This window comes from Echinococcus granulosus, assembly GCF_000524195.1.
Source record: "Echinococcus granulosus chromosome Unknown EG_S00015, whole genome shotgun sequence".
NCBI classification, from domain to species: Eukaryota; Metazoa; Platyhelminthes; class Cestoda; order Cyclophyllidea; family Taeniidae; genus Echinococcus; species Echinococcus granulosus.
Window position 1 is genome coordinate 261,119 of NW_020170395.1, and position 24,008 is coordinate 285,126.

Consider the following 24,008-nt stretch of genomic DNA (forward strand, 5'->3'; position numbering starts at 1 on the left):
ACAGCTAGTATCACTCAAGTTATTACTATCTTTCCTGTAGATCTCCAGATTGGGGTAGATACTGAAGGTGGATGTCATTTTTAGCCCTTCTGCTAGGGTTTAGCACGGATTTTCCTGCACAAGGCACATGCCCTTATTCTATCATTTTAGGTTTAGCAGTTAATAATAGAATTCAGGGTATTTGTCCTTTAGTATCAGATTTGCTAGCTGCTGCCACCAATGTAGTGCTCTGACTTGACTTTCTAGCGAAGAAGTCCCCTTAAGCTGCAAAAGATGTCCAAGCTCGTGCTCCATTGGGCATTAAAGTGTTGTCATCAGTTTAAAACTGAGGTGGCGCAGTGCCGATTAGTATCTAGTGACCGGGCAAACCGGACGCCGAATCATTCGAATCACTCCAGATTCGAAGCCGTCAATCACTCCATTTGAGATGCCTTTAAAAAGGGATTGAGAACAAGTATGACTGAACCACTAAGGCTCTCTGTTAAGGTTAACAATCAAGGACTTTACGACCGATGTTAACAGAGTCCACATGGCCAAAGCCCGCAGGTATTTTAGCTATAGTGTCGAGACTGTAATCAAAAGTAATGTCGGTCCTTTTATGGTTGTAAAAAGATGAATATTGCGCTTCTTAAACCACCCTTCACATCGATGGCGTCACATCAACGTATATGAGCTCCGGCTCTTTATCATTTGATAATAGCTGGTGGTATTAAGCCGCGTTGCGAACAGATTGGCTGAGGTTGAACAGTAAAATAGGCATAGGATTTTGATGTTCAGAGGATAACTGCACACTTTAATTGTTTAATATCAAAACGGTGATGTAAGCACATGAAAATGGATTGCCTGTAGAGCACCGTAATTTTCGCTTTTATCTTTTGTTCCATTTAAATAAATTTCTTCTTACTAAAATTGTCACATATGTGTGACGGAGAGGCTTCTATGGGAAGTTTCGATCTACAGCTTAGGGTCACATGGAAGCTGCTGTTTAAGGGTGTGTTAGCCATATCCTACAAGGTGTAGCGACAAATTTTTTTATGTATTCAAAAAGTGTAACCTCTGGACTGCGGTACTCAATTTCCCTCCGGGGCCTTTATGCGAAAAGGGGCATGGTTTCTTTCGGAAATACTTTGTGTGCACTACATTGGCTGAAATCAGATAGCTTGCTGACTTTGTTTTCCCTCTATAAACCGATTACTGAGGTGGTGCTTTCGCCAGTCAAAGGAAAAAAAGCATTTCAGAGGAAAAATCATGAAATCATACAGCCATTTCTAGAGTCACAATCATTGCCGGATTTTGACAAAAGTTAATTAGAAATGATAAATCCTTTCACAAAGGATTGGTTGATTGAAAGAAATCGTAGATTAAGCGATCTCTTATGGAGAGCTGACAAAGCAACAATAAAAAAGGTAATTTCCTCCCTTAAGAACAATAATATCACCCACTTCACATAACAAATAACCGGCAACAACTACTTGCGAGAAATAATACGGAAACGGCAAGGGCCGATGAATTTTATTAGCCTCAGAGACAGTAACGTGGCGGCTAGCTTTGATGTTCTCAGAATTTATGACCCAACTCAACTGTATTGTCATGTGGTTATGGGTCATCGAAGGCCATTGGTTACCCGCTGATCAAATGGAATTACTGGACAAATATGCTCCATGACTATCCCTACTGGGAAGGGCTAACTTTGTTGTAAAGGGGAGCAGGTAAAGGCGACTTGAAAGCTCATTCATTCTTGTACCGTGAACAGTTTCTTTTTATTCTAAACTTGTACAAGGCATTTGAAGGCTTGCTCACTTCTGTGGTAGAATAGCAAAGTCAGTGATTAGTTTAGGTCTGCTAAAATTGATTTTGAGAAAAATTTTGGGGAAGTGGGAATGTTCATCTTTAATACCATTACTATGGGCATTTTTTGATCAAGTAATTTTGTTTCAAAAGGCCATTAACTATAAACACATAATAGAGTGCAATGAATATTTTGTCAGAGATTCGCATTTGTTCCTGAACGTTTATTTTTTCCCCGTAATAACTTCCCTGCTTAATCCACATTTTTCCTGATCATTTATTGCACATTAGTGAACAAATACCCCCAAAAAACTGTTGTTATTATAAAAGGGACCTACCCAATGGAGATGTCGAAGTATGCATACGCGCTAATCATGCCCTCACCCCCCAAAAATACTTTCTTGCTCAAGTTTCTGAAAATTTTAAGCGATGACCCATCTCTAAACCTTCCAGAGAGTCATAATTTCGCCTAATCCTGCCTGATGGACTATGTCCAGTAGAGACGCCCTCTAACTACCGATAGTACCTCAGGCACCAAGGTTAATCAGTTTATACAAGTACGAGCAAATGGGATCACTCAGACGTAGACGCATTCTCCGCACCTCTCTAACCTTTGCCCCACGCGAACGCTGATTGTACATCCGGTGCGTGCTTATTATGTTGGTCAATAAAGACATTCGCCCTATAGTCTTTGTCTGGCACTTATCTGGTTGGAGGCCTCAATAGGATCCAAACAACTTCGTCGTAGAAGGGAAGGTCATAAAATATGAAACTCTTTTCGTAATGGCTGTAGACAAATTTTATAACTAGTGGTGCTCCAGTTTATAAAGGTCAACCTATGTGGAATCCCAAAAAATTCTTGAAGTGCTTTCGGAATGCCAAGTAACCAGTCACAGGAGGTTTCATAAAATACTGTTGGCTTTTGAATAGGCACCAATGCCATCTGCAATCTTAGTTTTTCCAAAGAGACACAAACTTCACAATCTTGTAAACTGCGCCTTGACCAACCTTTCGGTCTACAGAAACACAAATGACTGACTACAACCATCGGTTTTCTACCAACTGTCCATTTTATCTGCTTAGCAGGGAAAATATGACCCAGGCCAATACGGAGGGTGAGAGTGAGAATGAGGTGAGGTAAGTGAGCATTTTCCTCTCTCCCATCCTAGAATGAAGTGTGGTATCAATTGCTCTCACGGGTGGGTTCCACACCTTGGAGTCAGTCTTGTGTTGTGTTATACGAAGCTTTGCCTCCCTCTGGTTCACTAGTTTCCAACCGTGTTTCATGACTAAGTTTTGCAGTAGAAACTATCTCGTCCTCATTAACTGACCATCTCATGAAGCAAACCTACGTTTGAGGCTCAGCTTTTGACCTGAGGTAATTTTACCGAGAGTTTTACTACATAACGGTACAAATAACCGAGAAACGATGGAGAGCGTAATAAAGGGCACTGGACTGGCAGAGTGATTCATAACAAGGATTTCTGGCATAGGTAAACCATGACTTTTACAAGCTCCTACATGTCACAAGTTTTTGTCACAAAATATAAAAGCTGTAAGAACTAGTCCGCTCCTTTGATTCCTGATCCCAAATATTTAAGTGGAAAAATATATATAAGCTTTAAAGTTTACTAGTCAAGGAGGCTGTCACTTATTACGTTAGTAGTTTCGGGGACCCTGGAAAAACGTCGGAATGTTAGCTCTTCATAATTAAAGTTAGCATCTATCCAGCGAAATATCTCAGCAAATTAGGTTTATTTTACAATCTTCACACTTAAAACCACTAAAAATACAAGGAGCACTTCACCATAGCCAAGAACAGGCGACCCAAACAACTATGCAGATGTGTCTTGAGACCCACAGTGAACATGTTAGAGCCTGCTCAAGATGTCTCCCCTCAAACGAAATTTTCTGCTCACACATACAACCCAGACAACGAAGGTACGAAGTACCAAAAAGTGCGCTAATCATAAGAACATGCACCGGTTTTAATTTGCGTTTTCTTGCAATGGCGCCAAATGTGAATACTTTGAAGTGACATTCAGCGTAAGTCATTGTCGACATGAGATTGTTGCGACTGCGAGGTTTAAAACTGGCAGTTTTTGATGCCCTCTCAAAGTTCCTGATATTTGGACCCGGCAATGCCAAAATTTTTTAAAAACACCGATCTGTTGTGTCTTCCAAGAAAAACCCAATGAAGATAAGTATGCCTCAGTTAGACATAACGCGGTTAAATAAAATTTGTAGGAACAAAGTAGGCTCGGAGCAGGTTTCTCCAGTTTTCAGTCCAACTTTAAAATACACAATTTTGGAGATTGTTATGCACAACAACAGTATTGGAAGGATTGCAGTGCGAATACATTCACTAGAACACCGGCCACTCATTTGATGAGCTACTCCTGGGAAAAGGGGCAATAATGAACGAGGACATAAGTGAATGGAAAAAACCTTCCTCGATTAGTGTTGGGAGAAAAATGGCAGTCAGCTAAAAGGATGCACTAAAATGTAATGGCAAGATAATGTGATAATGCTGCCCTAAATATTAAATATCAGGTCGGTTGTGTGTGGATTAGGGGGAAGCGCGGTATCCCCAGTGGTGGGATTGGAGACAAGACAATTCTTAATACAGGGGTAGTCTGCATGGAGCTCGTCTGCCTCATGCGTTGTGTGGTTTGGGCTAGTGAGCGGTCCATAGTCCCAGGCGTCTTGACTGGCTGCCGGGAATAGGGATGCGATTTTCCTTGAGCTCCTACTTCACTTACATGGGACAGCAGTATCGAAAGTATTTAGTGCAAAAGACGTGTTACACACAATACTTTAATTACTTGCTCAACTCTTCTTTTTGGTTTTGGTTGCAATTTACCTGGGCGGCATGGTCTTCGGGCCATGTCAGTAGTACTCCCAGCCCCTGTGCACTAACATTTTCTTCTTCTGACCTCAAGGAGGTCTTGGGGCGCTGCGTATGATTGAAAGCCGAACACGATCTCCGTAAAACCCTACTGTTATGAAGCCTTAAAGAGATGAAAAGTAAAGATTTAGGGAAAAAGGTTTGGGTGATAAACCCGATCTATCGCGGTAATTTAGTAATAGCCTACAAATAGCTCCCATGAACGAAACTGCCATTTCTCATCACACACCATCAACAAAGCTCCACACCAAAAAACAAACTTGGTAGATCCCTTCCATAGGCATCAGCTCCAAATTCTTACTAATTGCCTGATATAATTACAGTTTATACTTTTCCTATATTTCCAAATAAAAGTGAAATTAAATGATTGAGCGTCAAATATTCAGGGAGCCCACTTTTCTCCTTTTGAAGTGGACTTCTTCAAAATTGAATTGCATTAAGAATGGACGCTTAATATTCCACGCGATGTACATCAAAATGGCTCAAATTTTGTAAATTTTATTTGGTAAATGAGTCATTCTTCAAAGTAGTGCCAATTGCACAGCACCAGCTGGGCTGCAGTGATAAAACTAACGATTCCAGCAACGCACCTTGTGAATTATTTTACCAGGCAGTTTCGCATGTTATCCTACTGTCCCACTTGATTTTTGGTGCTTTGTGTTTGACTGGCGGCGAGATCAAAACAACACTGCTGAAAGCTTTTTAAATGGGGAAGCGTTTTTCCATAATACACTGCCAGAAATCGCTCCCCAAACTGCTTCTCCGAACGCTAGGCAACTTAGTAAATGGGAGCCCAAACTGGAAACATTTGTACAATATAAATGTGAAACTTTGACGTTCATTACTAGGGGGTAGTCTTGCCAATGCCATTGGACAACTCACACCTCACGAACATGTACCGCCAAGGCGTGTCACATGATGTCAATAGATCAAACAACTGATCTGCCCCCATGGGTGAAAGTTAAAACTTGATACAGTCTGTGCAACAGTCGAATAATATGGAATTTGTTTAAAGGTTTTGTTTCAGCCAATCATGGGATACCAGTGGGTGCAGTTTGGACTTTGAAACTATGCCACTCCTTTTTTCGCGTTGTTGCCCGCTCTAACATTTAAAAAAAACCCGTTATTCGCCCACTTTTGTGTCCTCAGTTAACATCAAAGATCGTTTAGTATAACTGGACGTTTTTTTTTTCAAGAAAAGTTGATTCGCTTAACGGGCTCTGGATAAATATAAATGAGGACTATGTAGCGTTCTGAGCCTGGTGGCGTTTTACTCAATTCCCTGTCATGTATCGCAGCATCCAAGCCACTCTCGCAGAAGTGCTGAGACGTGGGAGTGTCGCAGAAAGTATAACACTCTCGCATGGCGAGGTTGAGGAGCCATAGGCAAGGCGGCCGACGTAGTCAGAGATACAACTGTAACTTTACCACATGGCTCCAGCAACAGTTGAGTGTGGTTCACGAAGCCCTACATGATCACCTGAAAAATGCCTTGGTTTCCAGTTCATAATAATTTTGCATGGCCCAGTGGTTATCTCGAGGAAACTTGAATTCCAGCAAACTGGGTCAACCTAGGTGTGACTTTGCATGGTGGAGGTAAAAATTCCGTTCTTGCCCTCGTGTTGCGATGGTTTGCATGACCTTGCCCGCAGTCAAAGATGCAAAGGACAGTATCAGCCTCAAAAACAAAGTGAAGTCTTCCTACGATGCAATTAGAGCAAATAAAAAAAGAAGACAAGGCGAAAACACTCCTTTGAAATAGCAAGCAGCTGTGATTTTGCGTCTTTAGGTTCCTTTTAATTAGGTAATTAAGGTGCCTTTTTGGCATTTCTAGGCGATGAAGTTGTACATCTCCAAAATAAACTTCTCTGCTATTCCCTCATCGCTACAGTTAGATTCCAACTCTTTCGTTACACGAAATCAACAACTCCAGTGCTCATTCCACTTCCTAAATGTAGAAAACAACCAAGAATTCTTGTTCGGGAAAGCTGACTTTATGTAGTAAAGATAACAACTGTTTTGCATAAAGGCTGATTGTCATGTAGGAAAAAAGGTGCTTCTTCAATTAGGGAGAGCAGAACGCTTATTGATATCATTCCTGTTGACAGTTATTATTTGTGACAACTCCTCTATCAAATTATAATATTAAAAGGCTTTTAGATGATACACATGGAAGGCATTTTCCTCCACTTATTTGTGGGAAGCGTTGGTAGTTATGAAGGAATCTCATATCATCTCTGCTACTTCGTTGTACTTCTGCGATCTTGATGCGTACTGTTGAGACTACCGGCGGGGAACTTTAATTTAGCTTATTAATAAATTCTACGAGTGATTAATGGTGGGATTTGATGGATGGGTACAGGGTGTAGTCCCCGCGTTCCTGTGAAGATGTTTCGAGAAATACGCTTCTGCTTACATCACATAAGTGGTGACTGGAACTTGCAGAGATTGAAGAATATGGGTAGGTAAGTGTACAGCTAAAACGAATATCAGCCCGTCGCATAAGTTCCTCTCCTACTGAGGGCCAATCTTGGCGCTCGACAAGAGTACTTCTACGTCAGGCATCACAATGTAATTGGTGCTTTCAAAGACCACTGACGAGCTAAGAACAAAGCTTGTGCATCAATTTTCTGCGCATTAGAGATGGATATTGTAGGTTCCCATGGTTCCACAATCACATCTCTCTTTTGAACTGCATAGCTAGGATGAATTACACGCTAATCGCTATTTGTGGGGATTTTTTCCCTAAAAGCCGAACCTTCAGTAAAATATATGTATATAAGAAGGCTCCGTTGTTGATACTTAGTATCTATCTTAGTAATGGTTCACTCATTGCTAGCCTGTCGTATTCACCCAAATTGTTTGCTGCTCCAACAGGTTTTCTGGTGTAAGTCCCCTCAGATTTAGTGCTTAAATGGAATATCCAGAGGGCTAAAGTATGGTTGTTGGTCAAGTTGATCGAGCCCACTTGCCACTGTCCCATCTGAAGGCCTTATGAAATGTACGAGTCTGGATAGAAAATTGAGGCCAGACACTTGCAGAGGCTGGAAAACCAACGTATTTGAATGTACAATTACAATACATTATTTCCTTGCACGTCAATAAATGATCTTAGAGTGAAATAGTTCATTTTTACCAGAAGAGGATGCTCCATCTTGTCAATGGGGACTCGCCACTTTTGGGAAGGCTGGTCATTTCTTTTTTTTAATAACTTGGTCTCTGTCGTGTCACTCTGGCTCTCGCAATAGGCCCGTCACCCAAATAAATTATCCAGTTGACATTGGTTATCTGGCATTACAAAGGCACTGTAAAAAAAGTACTTTAAAAGTACTACTAAATGGACCTTTATTAATTTAAAATATTGACATCCTGGCTTCCCTAGCGTGGGTGTTTTTGGTCCTCTTTAGACGGATGATCGGGGAGGACAGGCGTGATGCTGGACCGACATTGGAGGTCCACTCAACACTGTAGCAAAAGGCAGCGAGGAGTTACGATAAGACGTCGCTCCAGTAGTCGATCATCAACGTAGCATTGAAAAAATATCTCTCACATACAACGTCCGTTAGATGGGGACTGTTCCAGAGGCGAAAATTCAGGCGCTATAAGAAATTAGGTCGGATTTGTTGTTTGAGCTGAGGCAATCAGTGAAGGGGGTGGAATGCTTATGGGTCAACCTCAAATGAAGGGATGGGGCGGAGCAGAGGGTGAGGATGATTGGGGTTTGCAGTGATCCAAGCAATTATAGTTGTTGGAGCTGTCCATCTCATTCTTGATGCTGTTTGAGGTGCTCTTCGAATGTCTTGACATTTGACTCTGCTTTCGTGCCAAATTTTGGGGTTTGTAGCCCTTGGATCGCATGTAGGAAATCAGCTGCTCGGGAATTTCGGCCAACACCGCTCTCGCCAGCTGCCTTTTCGTGTCCATCACTGAGGTTAAGTTGACAAAGTCGTCAAAGGGAACAAACTGAAAGAGAGATTGGTGCAGAGGGACTGACGGCGTTATCAAAGCTACACAGCCCACAGTGAGCGTATGCATAATGAATGCAAGTACGTAAAAGGTGGAACAATGCAGAATCGTTTAATGGTCCCCATACAGTGTTTTTAAGAGAGAAACTATAACGGTCGGGAGGCCAAACTACTGCATTCTCTTTGAAGTCGTCCGTGGAATGTAAATTTGCGTATGAGCAAAATTTCATCTATTAGACGAAATAAACTGTGTTTTCCAAACCTCTGCGACATCATCATCCTCGCTACCATTTCCGTAAGCAAAATTGTAAGTACGTGCCCCTGACAGCAAAAAACAACTTGAGAATTTTCACAGCAAAACCCGAGAAAGATTAACTTGGCATTTAATTTCTAAAATAATGAGAGAATTCTTTGTCAAGATGTATTTAAGTTATTTTTTTACAAAAATTGAACCAAGGAATGAAGAGTTGGCGGCAAGTTCAAATTTTAAATCATACTATGTACCTAATTTTTTAGACTCCTTAAGGGATGAGCACTGCGTGGTACTGTAATGGTTTGGCTACTTATTTAACTTTTCGTTTTGGTTTCAAGGCCACTTAAGGCTCCGCTTCAGTAATTCTGCTAAGCAGTATGGCCACTGGGCCATGCCACTAGCCTTCTAACCCTTCTGCACACCGGTGGTACAAATTCTGCCCTAATCCAATGACCTTCTTTGCCTTCAACGAAGACTCGGGGTGCCACATCAGTGGCAGCAGGAAGCATATCCGATGTTAAAGGATATCTACCCTGATTTCTGCTGCTGAATGCTAAACCTTAGCGTAACAGCATAAGAACGCGCGCTGTGGGTGAAAAAATCGGTGCCGATCCTTAAAGGAAGGATAAAAAGAGGTGTCAACTTTCGGCAACTCCTCCGGTCTCGTGTTCTGCAGGAATTTTATTAACAACTGAAGTGACAGTGGCCGTGAACCATCTAAGAAAGCTCTCTACGGAGGTGTCCGCGGTACCTGCTTGGAAATGTCAATGAGATGAGCATTCAATATCTCCTCCACCTCTCTATTAGCTGGACATAATCCACATAGATAAGGCCGGGTAGCACTGAACTGAGAACAATACAGTTCTCAATTAGGCCAAAACTTCAGATACAGCGGATTTGCCAGGATGGATCAGTGATGATGTAGTTAAATATCGCCCCAGTTGTATGCAAATTCGATGACTGGTACGGTTGGCTCGTGGGTGTTTTCCCGTGCAGCACCAACGGTGTTGTGGCGCCTGATGCAGAAGGTTGACTAAGGGGAGCGCCATGGACGACGCTCAAAAGGGGAGGCATTACGCAATGCACTGATTATTTGTTCATTTCTTCGTTTTGCTTTCGTAGACACTCAAGACTCCACTCCTGGGCTGCATGACCTCCAAACCAGGTTAGTAGCTCCTCCTCCCTCTAGTTCTTCAGTACACTAGCAACACATTCTGCTGCAGTATTACGTCTTCTTCCCCTTTCAGAAAAGCCTCGGAATGCTACAGTGTGGAGTCCTTTACTTTGATCTCTTACAGAAGCCATTATTTGCTTGAAAATAATTTGAAGGTCAGTCAATTTGGTTGTTCCCTCATCACGGTTTAATTAGTAAGCTTAGTAAACAGTAAATCTCTTCCAAACTTAACATTATTCAAGGGCAAGTGCATCCATATGTGGCGCAAAATTAAGAAATTAACTTGACTGTGACAGGGATTTTGGCAATAGTAGAACCCGAGCGAAAGGCTTGATAGCCTCGTAAAAATCTCACCGGTAGAAGCATGCGGAAGTGAGGCCACAAAGTGCAATCATGTAGACCTAGTTTGCATTTACAGAAAACAATTTTAACCTGAAATATATTTTATGACACGTGCGCTAAATCGAAACATTGACTGAGGGTGCTTTGGCAGTCTCTACCTTGTAAATCACATGTTCTATTCGTGCTACACCTTTATCAGCCAAGTACTAGAACGTAGAGGGAGCTTCTTGCCTTTACATGGGGCCCAAAGCTTGTGGTTTTTCTGCGAATGACTGTTCTACATATTTCATTTAAAAGACAGTAGTGACAAGAGTGTTTAAAATTGCTCATAGAGACAGACACTATGATCAACTAAGCCACACGTGCGTGTTTAGTTGGTCCAAAGAAACCTGAACGATTGTCTTCAGATACCCATCGCAGGAGGAAACTCGTTGAAAAAGGATGTGAATCATACAAAAAGCCAATTTTGTAAGAAAAACTTGTTGTGCAAAGTGGTTATAACCAAAACAGTACTCTGGACAGGAATGGAGACAAGTCAGCTCGACACTACTCAGGTAATCTGATAAAACTAGTCTTTCAACATTCGAAAGTGCAAAGTCCAGTAGCTGAGATAAAATCAAATTCACTAGTAACGCCGGTTTCATTATTCCAACAGCGCAATTCCTCTTTTGTTAACGATAAACACACCGGGAAGTCAGAGGGGATGGATTTTAAAATGAAAAATAAGTTGAGATACGCATGCATCGCAGCAAAATTCCTTAATCTGTTAAAACCGGAAGTTGTTTAAGTGTATGACCAAAACGATTTTATTACGTAGTATGAGGGAGAATTACCTGAACAATATCCCTGTCGGCACGTCGGCCCCTTGAAGTGAGGCGAATTTCATCACCGTCCAACTCTTCCATAGCGGAGAAATCGGCCGCTCCGATCCCCACGATAATTATACTGACTGGAAGCCTCGATGCCTAGAAAAAATAGCGCCAGATATGTAAGGTCTCAAAAAAGGCTCATTCAACACAGAAGCTGATCCTCGGTAGTCATGCAGTTTTAAAGAGATTTTGCTAAGTTGTGCTAAGTTGGATGGACTAAAACACCTTTTCCTTCATTTCTGTGTAAAGCCTTTTTGCAACCCAAAACAAACACAATGGGGTGTGTGAGAATCAAGTTTCCTTTGAGAGCTCATAAACAGCTCCAAATTTAGCAATTAATTAGTTTGCCATTTTCGTATTTATCATGATAGTCCTTGCCGATCAAAGTGCAATCAGCTTCTCGCTACACCCACCATTAACTAGCAGTGGCAGCACCACTTAGAAGGGAAAGATATCACAGCGAAATGAAAGCAGGTCGTCCTTTGCATATTTGCATGATTAACATTTAAACAGGTTAAGGGCAGTAGACGCCCTGGAATGGATTTTGAGTAGCTATTTGGGCGTGCCATGAAACCAACAGGAAGGAAGCGCCTCATCAAACCATAATACTACCCCAAATGTCAATATTGAGGCCCGTTTCATAGACCTTCTCTCCAGTTGCCTTTTTTGACACTATAAATCCAATTCTGTGAATGTTTTACTCAGTATTGTATCTCAAAATGTTCCCCAAATAAGAGAAATTGTCCTGCGGGACAGAATATTGAAGAAATAACCTGTTTTTGTTTTTAATTTAAGACTTGAAAAAGATATTGATGGTCCATTGTTTGTGAAAGAGCATTTTTGTTAGAACTCGTATATTTTGTGTATTATAAGTGAAAGTCCCGTACTCTTTACGGAATCACTTCCAAGGAAGTATATTGTCTTGGGTTTGAGGATAGCTCACTGCAATACCTAGTAAAATCTGCAGAAATTCGTGAAATGCTATTACTTTTGTCTATTATGAAGCAGAAATATGGATCAGCCTATTACGTTCCTGGTATTTTGGACTTTCATGACATAAAAAAATGGTTACAAAGCTCAGCCTCTGAGCTTCTGGTGATGTGTTTGTATAGGGTTTAAGATGAAAAGCAGTGGCAGAACGCATCACCTAGAAATGGTTCAGGTATGCAATTTGATTCTGGTGCTGGGCCTCAAATGTAGGTAGTTCGTATCCGTAAAGACTCCCTATTCCTAATCACCAAGCTTTTTGTATTGCTGGCAGTTGAAATAAATCGGGATCGATGCATAACATGCTTTAACCCATAATGCGAGACTTTCAAGACGATCACTACTCTTCAGCTCCTTGACACACAGTACAATAACTGGTTGTCCCCAGAGCGTTTGCCAACGGGCTAGTGAGGAGAAGTGGCTGTGGGCTTTTCTGCTACAACGTTCATTAAGCGAGACTACATCGTTGGCTGCCTTCAGACGACACACTACAAACCTACACTTCTAGGGGAACAGATGGTAATGACGCTTATCTGAAAGCCTAAAGTACTTTTTGAGATATTCTGTGGCCGTTTGCTTGGCATTGCAAGTGCACCCCATGAACTACCTTCGTATCCTTACATGCAATTAATTTGTTAATTAATGGAAATTTTTTTGCCAAAAAAAGTTTTACCAGGTTTTATGCCTTTCTAAAATACTTTTTGTGGTTTAACGTAGGCGGAAGTGAGCTTTTTAAGATTTGAAGATTGATGAGTCCTTGATATCAGGACGCCAATTGATGGGAGTAAATTGAATTCCCAGCTGAGGGAATGCAAATTTTAAGCGAATAGGATAACACTGCATACTCTGCAATTAATTTTTCGCCTAGTTATTATCACCAAAAGGCAGCCCGAACAGCATGAAAATGGGGACAGTTTTTGCGCACATAAGGTTCCATGTAGGCCTCGATTAAAAGATGCCAGTTAAAGATACACAAGAGAAGTGATATCGACGTTGGTCATTACGTCCATATTCCATAACGAATGTGAACAAAAAGTTGCTTATTTGTATTAACAATACAAGTGCAGTGAAATTGTAATCAGATTTTAGTTATCCACAAAAAAACATTCAAGAAACTGTTTGAATAAGGCAAGGGATTAGCGTTCTTAAGTCGTAGTCTTGTCTTTGCAAGGAGACTTCCACCTCAGTGCAAAGTAATAAACCCTTTTTGTGACGAGACCAGCTATTCTTTGTACATATAAGTGACTACGTTTCGAGGAATTGATGAAAAATCAGGTGAGTGGGTTTGCCCTTTGAAAGAAAAATCGTTCCCATTTTGAATGAGGAGTTTGTGCCTCACAAAACATGGCCAACAGCATTCGTGATGGTGGTGGGGGGGTGGGTGCATTGCATGTCTGACTATTCCCCACTGTTCACCAGACAGCACCTTCTGGCGCGTTGTAGTGATGCTAGCCACTATTTGTTTGACAAGTGTATTTGTTCCACCTATTCATAGCAGCGTTGTTCGGGACGCACATTGCCTCCGGGTTCACTAAACATTTTAATTTTTAATCTAAAAGAAGACTTTCCAAAAAAGTTGGTGTCCGAAATAATCTCAAATTGCCAAAAATTAAAAAAAAAAAAACGAAAAAAGTTAGGCAAAAAAGGCAAAAGTGTGAGATAATATTTCAAAATAAAGTATACGGGAAATTCTTCTTAGACAAAATTGTAGTTTGTGTGTAAAGCTTACATTTACAACAGCTGCCTTGGTCTGCGGCATGTCACAGATGATGCCGTCAGTTAAGATGAGGAGAATGTAATACTGAGATCCGTCGTCGGTTTGCTGAGCCAAGCTAAATATACGGCAGATAAATAATTGTGCATGGCTTTAAAACCAAAACCTATCAATGTATTTCGCTACTATCCGCCAACGCATATAACTCCCGTTTTGTTTGGATTGGGACCTAACGAATGTGTAAAATCTGCTAGAAGGTATGGCAGCTTCGCTTTGTATAGCTAAACTCGTTAAAGCTCCTCTGATAGTGTGTTAAAGATTTACTACCCTTTTAATAAAAATTCTTCCTTGACTGCATAAATAAGTATGTAAGAATGTTTGAAAGGTTGGATAACAGAGCCTGGTTATTCATTTTTCACGACGGGGTTAGTGTGAGATAGGCAGGAGGATGGATGATGGACAGCCGGATAGAAAAGGAGAGAGTAGATAAGCAGACAGATATGCATAATGTGGAGAAAAGAAGAACCTCTTTCTAGCAAAATTTAAAACTTATTACTAGAGTCTAATATTATCATACCAACGCTAGCCTGCAAAACACGAAAATAAAAAGAAATAGAATACTTACATGCCTTAGTATCTATTCGTTACATGGATTTTGCAAAGTCAAACAAGCGAAATATTCTCTTTTTACTGTAAAACTACTGACATCGTAGGCTTGATAACGCGTCCATTGCAGTTAATTCATCATATTTCGGCATGCATGAAGGCGCAGCGACAATGAAATCAACCACTAACAAAACAAAAGTGACAAATTGGTGGGAGGGTATTGCAGTCCCTAAATTGTAACCAAGTTACTTAATTGGAGGTAGTTTTGGGAACGACAAAAAAGACAATAATTGGAAGGAAGGTAGAGCAAAGTGAAAGTTTTCTGGAGATTGCCAGGTAGACAAATGAAATTGGGAAAGTTGATATCATTGTCACTTCACTTTTTGAATTTATAACTCGAGCCCTTTTGGAGTTATCAAGCCGAGTTACTTATTGCTGTGTTATGCTATCATCTCAAAACTTTTTCTCTAAATCAAGCAACAGAAATGGAACACCGTTCTATGGTAGAGAATCCGTGCATTCCTCCGGCCCCATTATAAATCGCCTACACTTTGTAGTGGTTGCATTAGGAGTTGGTTAGAAGTGTGTAGATGCTTCAGGATATAGGACAGTGAGGAGGAGCTAATGTATTTAGAGTCATAGAGGTGATTTTACATCAACTCTGTGTTTGTTAAACATCCTGTTGGATCGTAACCCAACTTCTCACTCAGTGGAATACTATTAATGGCGTCAATGATGATATTTTGAGGGCAGATGCAATTTCACGTGCAACGTCCTTTCCAAAGTGATAAAATTGATTGAATCCGCTTTCTCAATCACCATTGTAGGTCAATTCTACTTAATCGGTGCTTAATTTCAGGACTATGAAAGTGTCAATTTGAAATACCTAACACATAGCAGGCCAGCTATAGCAGAAAAGGTACTGAACCTTCCAAAAATATTGTAAGCATTGCGATCTGACGGTTGATTTAATTTGCATTTAATAAGGTAGGCCCTTCACTCTCATCAATGTTTATACTTTCATCTTAGCGGCATGGTATTTTGGCCAGGCCTGTTGCCTCGCCTATCGTACTTTAACAGTAAATCTGCCACACCAATATGACCTACCACGACCCCAGGGAAGACTCGAGGCGCCAAGGTGGTGGCAACTACGAGCAAACCCGAGCCACAATAATAGATTTAACTAATTTTAGTAGAATTTATCAATTAAGGGCCCAAAAAAACACTTGAATATCACCGTTGTGACGAGTAACTGCAATCAGAGACTGGCTACTGTTGAATGTCAACTTTTCTTCCCAACTTAATAAAGCTCTGAGGATAAAAACCTACTTGGCCACTTGAGTGATGATTGGGGCGAAATTGGTTGGTCCGTGAAGGGTGACGGTCTGCAGAGCGTAGCGGTAGGCCTCCATGACACCAGCTATGCCCTGGCAAAAGGGATTCTCTGGGTGGCCATTCTACACAAGGGAGGAGGATAACTTGTACAAAACAAAACACGTTTAGGGTGAGGCAACATTAAAGTACGTTTCGTGCGGTAATATAGTGGAAAAATTAGATTCTATATAAAAACCGAATTTACGACTACTGTTTTGGGTGCTTTTGCTGCAGAATAACCGCAGAAATTGAGTCAAAAGTATATAATCAAAATCCTTTGAAGAATCGAAAAAAATGAGACCCAAAGTGAGTTTTTCGTGGCCAAAACTCCACTTTTTCAATGACAATTTCTACAAGTGTGTCTTTGATGGTGGTAAAAACGCATTTTGCTATCGCTAATAAGCACGCAAGCTTGGGTTCTGTAACTACCCCCACAACTTGCCACTTTGCATGATATAGCGAATTCATCGACTACTTTAATTAATCGGAAAAGTAAAACCACCAAAGTAGACACGCAGGAAGTTTTCGTTACGGCTAGGTCAGATAATTCAACACCAGGCTGACATGCACCCAAGAAAGTTTCTCGTGAAAAAATACACCGAATTTGTCAGAGCCGTGGTGAGATACACCTGTAATACTTTGATTGCTTGTCTAACTTCGGGCCATTTAGGGCTCCGTCAGTGTACTTCTGCCAGGCGGCCTGTCCTCCGGGCCATACCAATAGTCCCTAAGCTCTTCCATGCGTCAGCAATGCTTGTTTAACTCGAGTGGTATGTCTCCTTTCGTCTTCAGGGAAGTTTGGGGGTGCTACGCCTCCTCGTGGTTGTAGAGTAGGTAGAATACATGCAGACAAGCAGTTAGGCACTTATCCATCACTTAGAAGCTGATCATATCAAGTTACCAAACGAAATTTCCACTAGGAAAAGGGTAAATGCCAAAGAGTAAAACATGGAGGCTGAAACTTGGGCACAACGGTGAGTTGTAAGAAAATCAGGCCTTTGTTAAAAATATTTGGCCTTACAAAGATGCAAATTTGAAGAGGACAAATTTGCCTTGATGTGTATTACAAGCTAAAATGACACATCGCGAGCCTGCTCATTGTTTTTGTTGACTTTGGCACAAAAGTAATCTGGTTCTTTAAGCGTACACCTTAACAAATCGCTGTGTACAGTCATTTCATTTGCACTTGCATACATACACATTAAACATTGGGAACTGAAATTAAACTTAAAGCCTTGTAAACTGTTCTCGTTTTATTTCTGCTACATTAGATTTGATGAAAATACTTCATAAGATTGAAACTGTAACTTCCTGAGAAAGGAGGGACAATGAACCTTAAGGCATGGAGGATGACCCACATCAAGTCAGGCAAATTTCAAATTTTTTTATGTCATTTTGAGTAACGAATTGGGAACAGCTCCCGCTGTTACACGTATATTCCATGTTTCCAGTTGCTACTCCCATTTTCAACTTAACATTTTAAATAAATGAATAACTATAAGAAATTTTACATGTAACAATGCGACCTCTTCCACTTTTCTGTCATCTAGTTTCCACGTCATTGGGGTGGAGCCCTAAATACGTCGTCAATTTCGCTTATATTTTAGCTACTCTTCGCGTTTATCAAAATCCATCCCCCAGACACGCAGACCTGGGGTAACTTCGGTGATACATCATATGAGAGATAAGAAGGTCACAGAAAGAGGAGATCTACTGTGGATGGCTGAATCTGTGGAGACTTGCAGGAGAAGAGATACTTAAGTGAACTCGGTCTCAAATCCAGCATATTGGGCATAAACAAGGTAGGGACCGGATTTCAGAAAACCAAAATCACCTGTGAAGGTAATGCTTGGTAAACCAACATGAAATTAGTGCCATATAACCATAGAACTATTCCAAATAGGTGAGTGGACACATCTAAAGTGGCATCAGAGTAGAAAGGAAGAGAGGAAGCTGGACATACATCTGAGGTGTTACATTAAAGAAAAGTGCTTTGAAGGAAGGCGACTGATATACGGGGCACGAATGACTTCCTTCCTTGCTTCGGAGCATAGGGAAATCAATGTCATCCCTAAAAATATCACTAGAATGATGTAATATTGCGTGTTTTCATTCGCACACAGGAGAAATGCGTTTATGCGCTTAATTGGTGAAGAATTAATGGATGTGCGCTACATAATAAAATTGCTTAGTAATTACCAGCACATTTTACCATATTTTGAGGTAATTGCGACCACTAAAGTGCACATGGGAGGGTTTCAGGTTACTTAATTCCAGCCAACCACTAATTTGAATGTGGGAGGAGGAAATGAGGGTGTCTTACCAAGGGAAAGTTATGCGAAACGAGATTATCCGGCGGTATCCGTGCTCCAAATCCGTAGGCAGGAAAGAGGTTATCACTACAATTAGAGCGTAGCACTTAGTGTTCCCATCTAACGGAGCAACTAGGTATGCATTAGAACCGAATAAGCAAAATTATGTTTTTTGTAGTTAAAAGACCAGAAATCAACAACCAAAACGTAGCTATGTTTGATCACCTATATTTAAAGGAACCTGGACACGAACATTTTGGAAGGTGGGGCATACTCTCCAAACATAAGAATTCTCCTATTGAGGGCAAATTGTGTTTTTCCTTCCACTTCATTAATATTAGCAACAAAATAAAACTCCTGTTTTGCCTTTTTACACAAACTTTCGGACATCTTTCACACGCGTGTTCTTAAATGTAAGAAAAGTGGATCAAAATAAATGTTTCTTTAGAGAAAGGGAATAAGTTTGCGTCGCTTATTATAAACAAACACAAGCAAATAATCGGCTTTGTAAATCTGTAGCTGACGAGGTATGGCCGAAAAAATGGGCGAAAAATTGCAATGTTCTTTCGAGTCCCTTTCACAAATACGGTTGAGGTTGTTGCAGTTTTAACTTGTTAAACCAACAAGGTAGGCGGGGGTAAACCCGGACTTACCAAATTAGAGTCGCGTTCTAAAGGTTGTATAATGCTAAAATTGGCAGAGTTTTTATAAGCTATTCGAATTTATAGGAATGGAAATGAGTCAATCCTGTGTTACAATCAAATTTCAAAGTGCCATACATCTGTGTCGAAATTACGTTACTTCAACGGGATATTATTCTGTAATCTTCGCGGCTACTTTGCTCTATTTCAAAGTGCTAAGACGTAAAAATCAAAACAAAAAAGTTACAAAAAAACTCATTGGCACATCGGCATCTAAAACGAATGGGCGTAAAACCATCAAATCCAATTTAAGGTGTGGCATTTGCAACGACTAGCTCTAAGGTAGTGCGTGTATTACAATACATTGGTTGTTTAACTCGGTTTTGCCGAAGGGCCACTCCGGGTCTCCGCCGTTCTACTTAAGCCCGTGTGGGCTGGCACCCGAGTCATGCCAGTGGCCCGACCCCCTCTGCATGTCGAATGCAAATATTCTGTTTTAGTATTAGGTCTCTTCTTTTGTCTTCAGGAAAGCCTCAGGGTGCTACAATATAGCGACTTCATCTGATCAATAAAAGAAATATGGTCCAATCTCAGTTAGGCATATTGTAGGCTCGAACTCACCAAATAATCGGTGAAAGGGAGCGACTAGACTTCTTCGAGGTCTTAAATTCTCTACCACCTTAACTTGTAGCACCGAAACCTCTCAGTTGGTGGGCTACGCGCGCACTAACAAATCGATAAATGGGGCAACAGGTGCAGCAAAAAACCAATAATTCGGGCAACTGGGGCGGGGGGGGGGAGAAGTGATAACATTTTGCGCTAATTCGTCTTGCGGTGACGCAATTACAATCAAATGCAAGACCCGACCTGTCGTAATCGCTGATAATCTCTCCGACCGCATGCAACGCGACAGCGTATTTGGAAAGTTGGTCCCGCGTGCAGAAGTGAAGGGTGCCAGGCACCTGGGGGCACCCATTGCTCGCTGTAAAGTCAATGGCAATGCAACAGCTGAGTTCCGTTCTGTAAAAGCACAACGAAAAACTCACATTTATTTGAATGGCGAAAATTAGGAAAAACTTTCGTCTTTCGTGGCATATTGCTGCTTTGGAGATCATCCTAAGGACTTGGGTTTTATGGTTATGCATGATAACCAGTCCGCGATTCACCATAAAGTACATGTACTCAGAGATCCACCATAGAAATAAAGTGGGAGCAATGGCATATTTGGCGGGTTATTTTCCACTTTGTCCCTTAAATATTAATCGTACGCATTAGAAATTTTGGTGCATAGGTGCATAGGTTTTTGTGGCAACTGGAGACCTCACTATTGATTGCTTAACAATTGTGCTTCATAGGCCTTGTTTAAGACCAAAATAAAACGATATAAAAGTGCTAATTTCAATTTTTGTCAGACATTTCCTCTTGTTCTTGAAACTTACACGAAGCACTAAAACAGCCTCGATTTTTAGTCTGGTGTAAACTCTGGTAGAGGTATTAAGGAGAAGCATTAGTTCGATGCAAGAGAACTGGTAAAATGTATATCAATGGAAAACAACGACAGAGTTCTATAGTGACCCACAATTTTTAGCGAAAGTTATTCTCACCGTGATGACCTAATTTTGCCAACCTAATTTGCCTTGCTACCACTTAAATTTATTGAAGCAAATTAATTATGTCTGAAGCATTGAGCTTTTGGCTTTGCGTAGTCTTTAAAAAATGCAATTTATTAGTCTACTGCATAGGAGAACGGTGAAATAAAAAGGAACTAAACTTAGTAGAGGTTCCGTTTTTTCACATTTTACGACCGCTGTAGTCCAAGTGAAAGATTTTTGACCCCAATAAGTTGAGTTTGGATATTTTGTCCGGTCCCTCATAAAATGAAACTAGAGTGCATTTGATAGGAGGTTTTGCTATTCCGCTTCATTAAATCTCATAATGGCTAAAGGTAACTACATTCAACGAACAGTAAAATAGTAAGCTAGCATGACATTTTGAACATTTGTTTAACCCTTCGTTTTGATTTCGGGGGCACTTGGGGCTCCGCCTTTGTACTTCCACTGGGCAAAACGGTCTCCGTGCCATGCTAGCAGCCCCCAGCCCTTTTCTACGTCGACTGTGCATATTCTGCTCGAGTATTATGGCTTCTTTCGCCCTCAAAAAAGCCTCGGATAGCTACATTAGTTATTAAAATATGAACGCATTAGAAAGATTCCAAATATTTCCAAGGCGTCCCCAGATTATTTTGGAAAATTAACAGAAATACCTTCCAAAGATATAATCTAGAGTGTGTAGCAGTGCAAGTTTGCCATAGGCTGGAAAAAATGCATCGTTCGAATATTCAATACCCATAATTTTCCTAGGCGTTAAGTTCAAGGCCGTTTTTTTCTGTTGGAAATCAGGCCACATTTTTTGTAACTGATGTGTAACAGCACGATGCTGACAGCGAAATAACAAACGGTAACAGTTGTTTGTACCAGGACGCGAACCACTCTGCGCGTCCTCCTGCATAACATCGACGATTATACTGTAAGTACAGATTAAATGATAAAACTTACCCTCCTTGCACGTAGTCAATGAAGCTGTACACCTTTTCGATGGAGACTTCATTAATCAACAGCTGAAAGAGATAAAAGCGGCTTTTAGTCAGTCCTTCCTGTGCTCATCATCACTTCACGATTACGGGCCGATTTGCTCATATTTAGCCAAATATTTTCCCAAAGTTCCAAACCTTTAGTAAGTTAATACCTAAACGAGTGAAGGGTGGTAAAAACTTAATTAATGCTGGTGGTCGAATACGTTGGCGGCACCGCCTTGACTTCTTGATGCATCCAAAATGTGTTTGCGGCGTACCTACGCCTAGGGCAAAATGAGTTAACAGTGTACAATCCATTATGGAATCACTTTGCTGTTACTAGTAAAGATCAAATTGGAATATTTCTTGTCACTTGAGTGGAAAAGGCGATCAATTGTGGAGTCTTATGCTTCAAGACCTTCGTTCTTGCTTCGTTACGCACTTCCTATCAATTGATTCAGTTGAAATTTTGCAAAATTGGCGCTCAAGTAAGCCACTTCCTTTCAGTACATTTTATTCAGTATGGGAAATTACACTTCTTTGTTCAGAGTGATCATCGTCATAAGTAATTTTTCAAGTGACAAGCGACAAGAAAGAGCTCGAAACGAAATCCACGAATACTTCTCCTCAGAGTTGAAGTCATGAGCTGACGTCATTAATCATTGATAAATGGCTTTCAAAGAATTTTTGCTAGTCTTACGCCTTAATATGGTTCCATCAAATTAGAACATGTTAACATAATGGTTATCATTACCTAGCATAGAAGCTAGAATGCCCTTCGATAACTCATTTCCTTAGGATCTGCAGAAAGGGTTATTCACTTAAGCTCAGTCGCTTTAAGTTTCCTTTGACAGTATGAGGGCAGGAAGTTGTCACGAGAGTGGTTAAAAGTGACACTGGGTAGGCTGATAGGTGGACATATAGGGCGAGACAGACCGTATGGGGATGGGATAAAACTTGCGACACCTACCACACCAGAATTAACGTAAGCCTTTTTTCGACGCGCTTTCTTCGGGTGGATAAGCTAAAAGAAAAGTAGAGCAACTTAATTTCATCAATTTATTACTTATTCGAAATAGGTAAATGATAGAATCGGATAATTTAGATTGGAAACGAGGTCCTTTATGCTGAAATCCACCTCATTTGGAATATTTCAGTGTTGCCACTAATTCATGCATAGCATATCATTTGTTGATGAGTCTTTATTATGTAACGCTTCAAATCCTTGCCATCTCCACTTATTAGGTTGCTTATCTTCCTGTCCATAGAAGCCTACACATACTACTTGACCAACATGCTAGATCAGTCTCTTGTGACAGGTTAGATGGGGCTCCCAAAAGGCTAATTTTCAGTCACTTCTATTCGACGTACTTTAAACTATACGGCATAAATTCCACTTCAGATCATTATTTGGGTCGGAAATTCCTCATTATAATCCCTCCCCTAAGAAGCCGGCTTTGTAATTAAGTAAAAAGCCACTTAGTTTGGCCAAAATTTGCACCATTATTTTAGGCTCCGGATACGTGACTTCTTTGTGAACATCTATGGAATTATGCATTAAACATCCATTATTTTCACCCACATATAGGTGTTTTTTGCTAACATTTGTGCGAATTTAAAAATGTCGTTGTAATACTTTGATTGTTTGCTTAACTCTTCATGTTAGTTTTGCGAGCATCTAAGGCTCCGCCTTTGTACTTGTACCCAGCAGCATTGCTTATGGGCCATGCTAGTAGCTCACAGCCCTTCTGTAGTCGGCAATACATGTTCTATCCAAGTATCATCTCCATTTTTGACTTAAGGGAGCGACTCGGGGTGTTGCGATTATTCTCGTTGACTGTTCAATCGAATAATTTGCTTACAAATCGAACCATCACTTTGTTTTTAGGCAGTGTGGTACCGATGGGGTTCGTTACTAATTGGCGTTTGTTTCGTGGAGTTAGACGCACCTTCAAGGAACAATACAGCGTGAGAGTAGATTTTATCTCAAAACAAATATAAATAACTTTCAAATTTCCACATTTCTAGTGTTTTTTAAGGAATTAAAATACTAATTGCGGTTGACAGTCATTTCAGAGTACAGTAGTGCTCTTGATGAAACTACAAACGAAAATCGCCAGAAATGACGTAGATCTGTCCTTTGTATTCTCTACTAGAAAGAATTTGGAGTCCCTAGAGGAATTTACTAATAAATGTAAATAAATTCAAATATCATACGAACAACTGAAAACTACAAATGAAAGATTAGGGATTGTTACGAACTAACCTGGCGAAAACATATTATTAGTATACAATAAGACATTGCTAGTTATTTGATCAAGTTAGTGAGAATAATTTACACCTAAGACGGCAAAAAATCATCCCATTTTCGGTAAAACGTAATTCTTCGCTGCAATGAGGCACTAGATGCAATACAGTTAACTGCGAAGCTCAAGTGATCCATGTCATGCCCATTTGGGATCAAAAAAGTTGGTGATCTTACAACCAGCACCCGAATGAAAGG

At 40.6% G+C, this 24,008-nt stretch overlaps 2 protein-coding genes across 2 annotated transcripts in view; both read right to left on the bottom strand. All coding sequences in view use genetic code 11, as the record gives it.

Annotated features, from left to right (window-relative positions):
- Positions 1-2,052, bottom strand: part of EGR_03042 (hypothetical protein) — a gene marked incomplete at both ends in the record, with an annotated part of 14,188 nt that extends 12,136 nt beyond the window's left edge. Inside the window, 2 exons of the mRNA XM_024492291.1 lie at positions 1,801-1,842; positions 1,904-2,052. Of these exons, the coding sequence (XP_024353217.1) occupies positions 1,801-1,842; positions 1,904-2,052 (191 nt within the window). The remainder of the gene's footprint in view (positions 1-1,800; positions 1,843-1,903) is intronic.
- A 6,319-nt stretch (positions 2,053-8,371) lies between these two features.
- The window catches only part of EGR_03043 (Copine-9), a gene marked incomplete at both ends in the record, with an annotated part of 18,461 nt that continues 2,824 nt past the window's right edge, over positions 8,372-24,008 (bottom strand). The window contains 8 exons of the mRNA XM_024492292.1: positions 8,372-8,659; positions 11,264-11,395; positions 14,016-14,118; positions 15,936-16,063; positions 18,304-18,379; positions 19,801-19,953; positions 21,489-21,550; positions 22,476-22,529. Of these exons, the coding sequence (XP_024353218.1) occupies positions 8,372-8,659; positions 11,264-11,395; positions 14,016-14,118; positions 15,936-16,063; positions 18,304-18,379; positions 19,801-19,953; positions 21,489-21,550; positions 22,476-22,529 (996 nt within the window). The remainder of the gene's footprint in view (positions 8,660-11,263; positions 11,396-14,015; positions 14,119-15,935; positions 16,064-18,303; positions 18,380-19,800; positions 19,954-21,488; positions 21,551-22,475; positions 22,530-24,008) is intronic.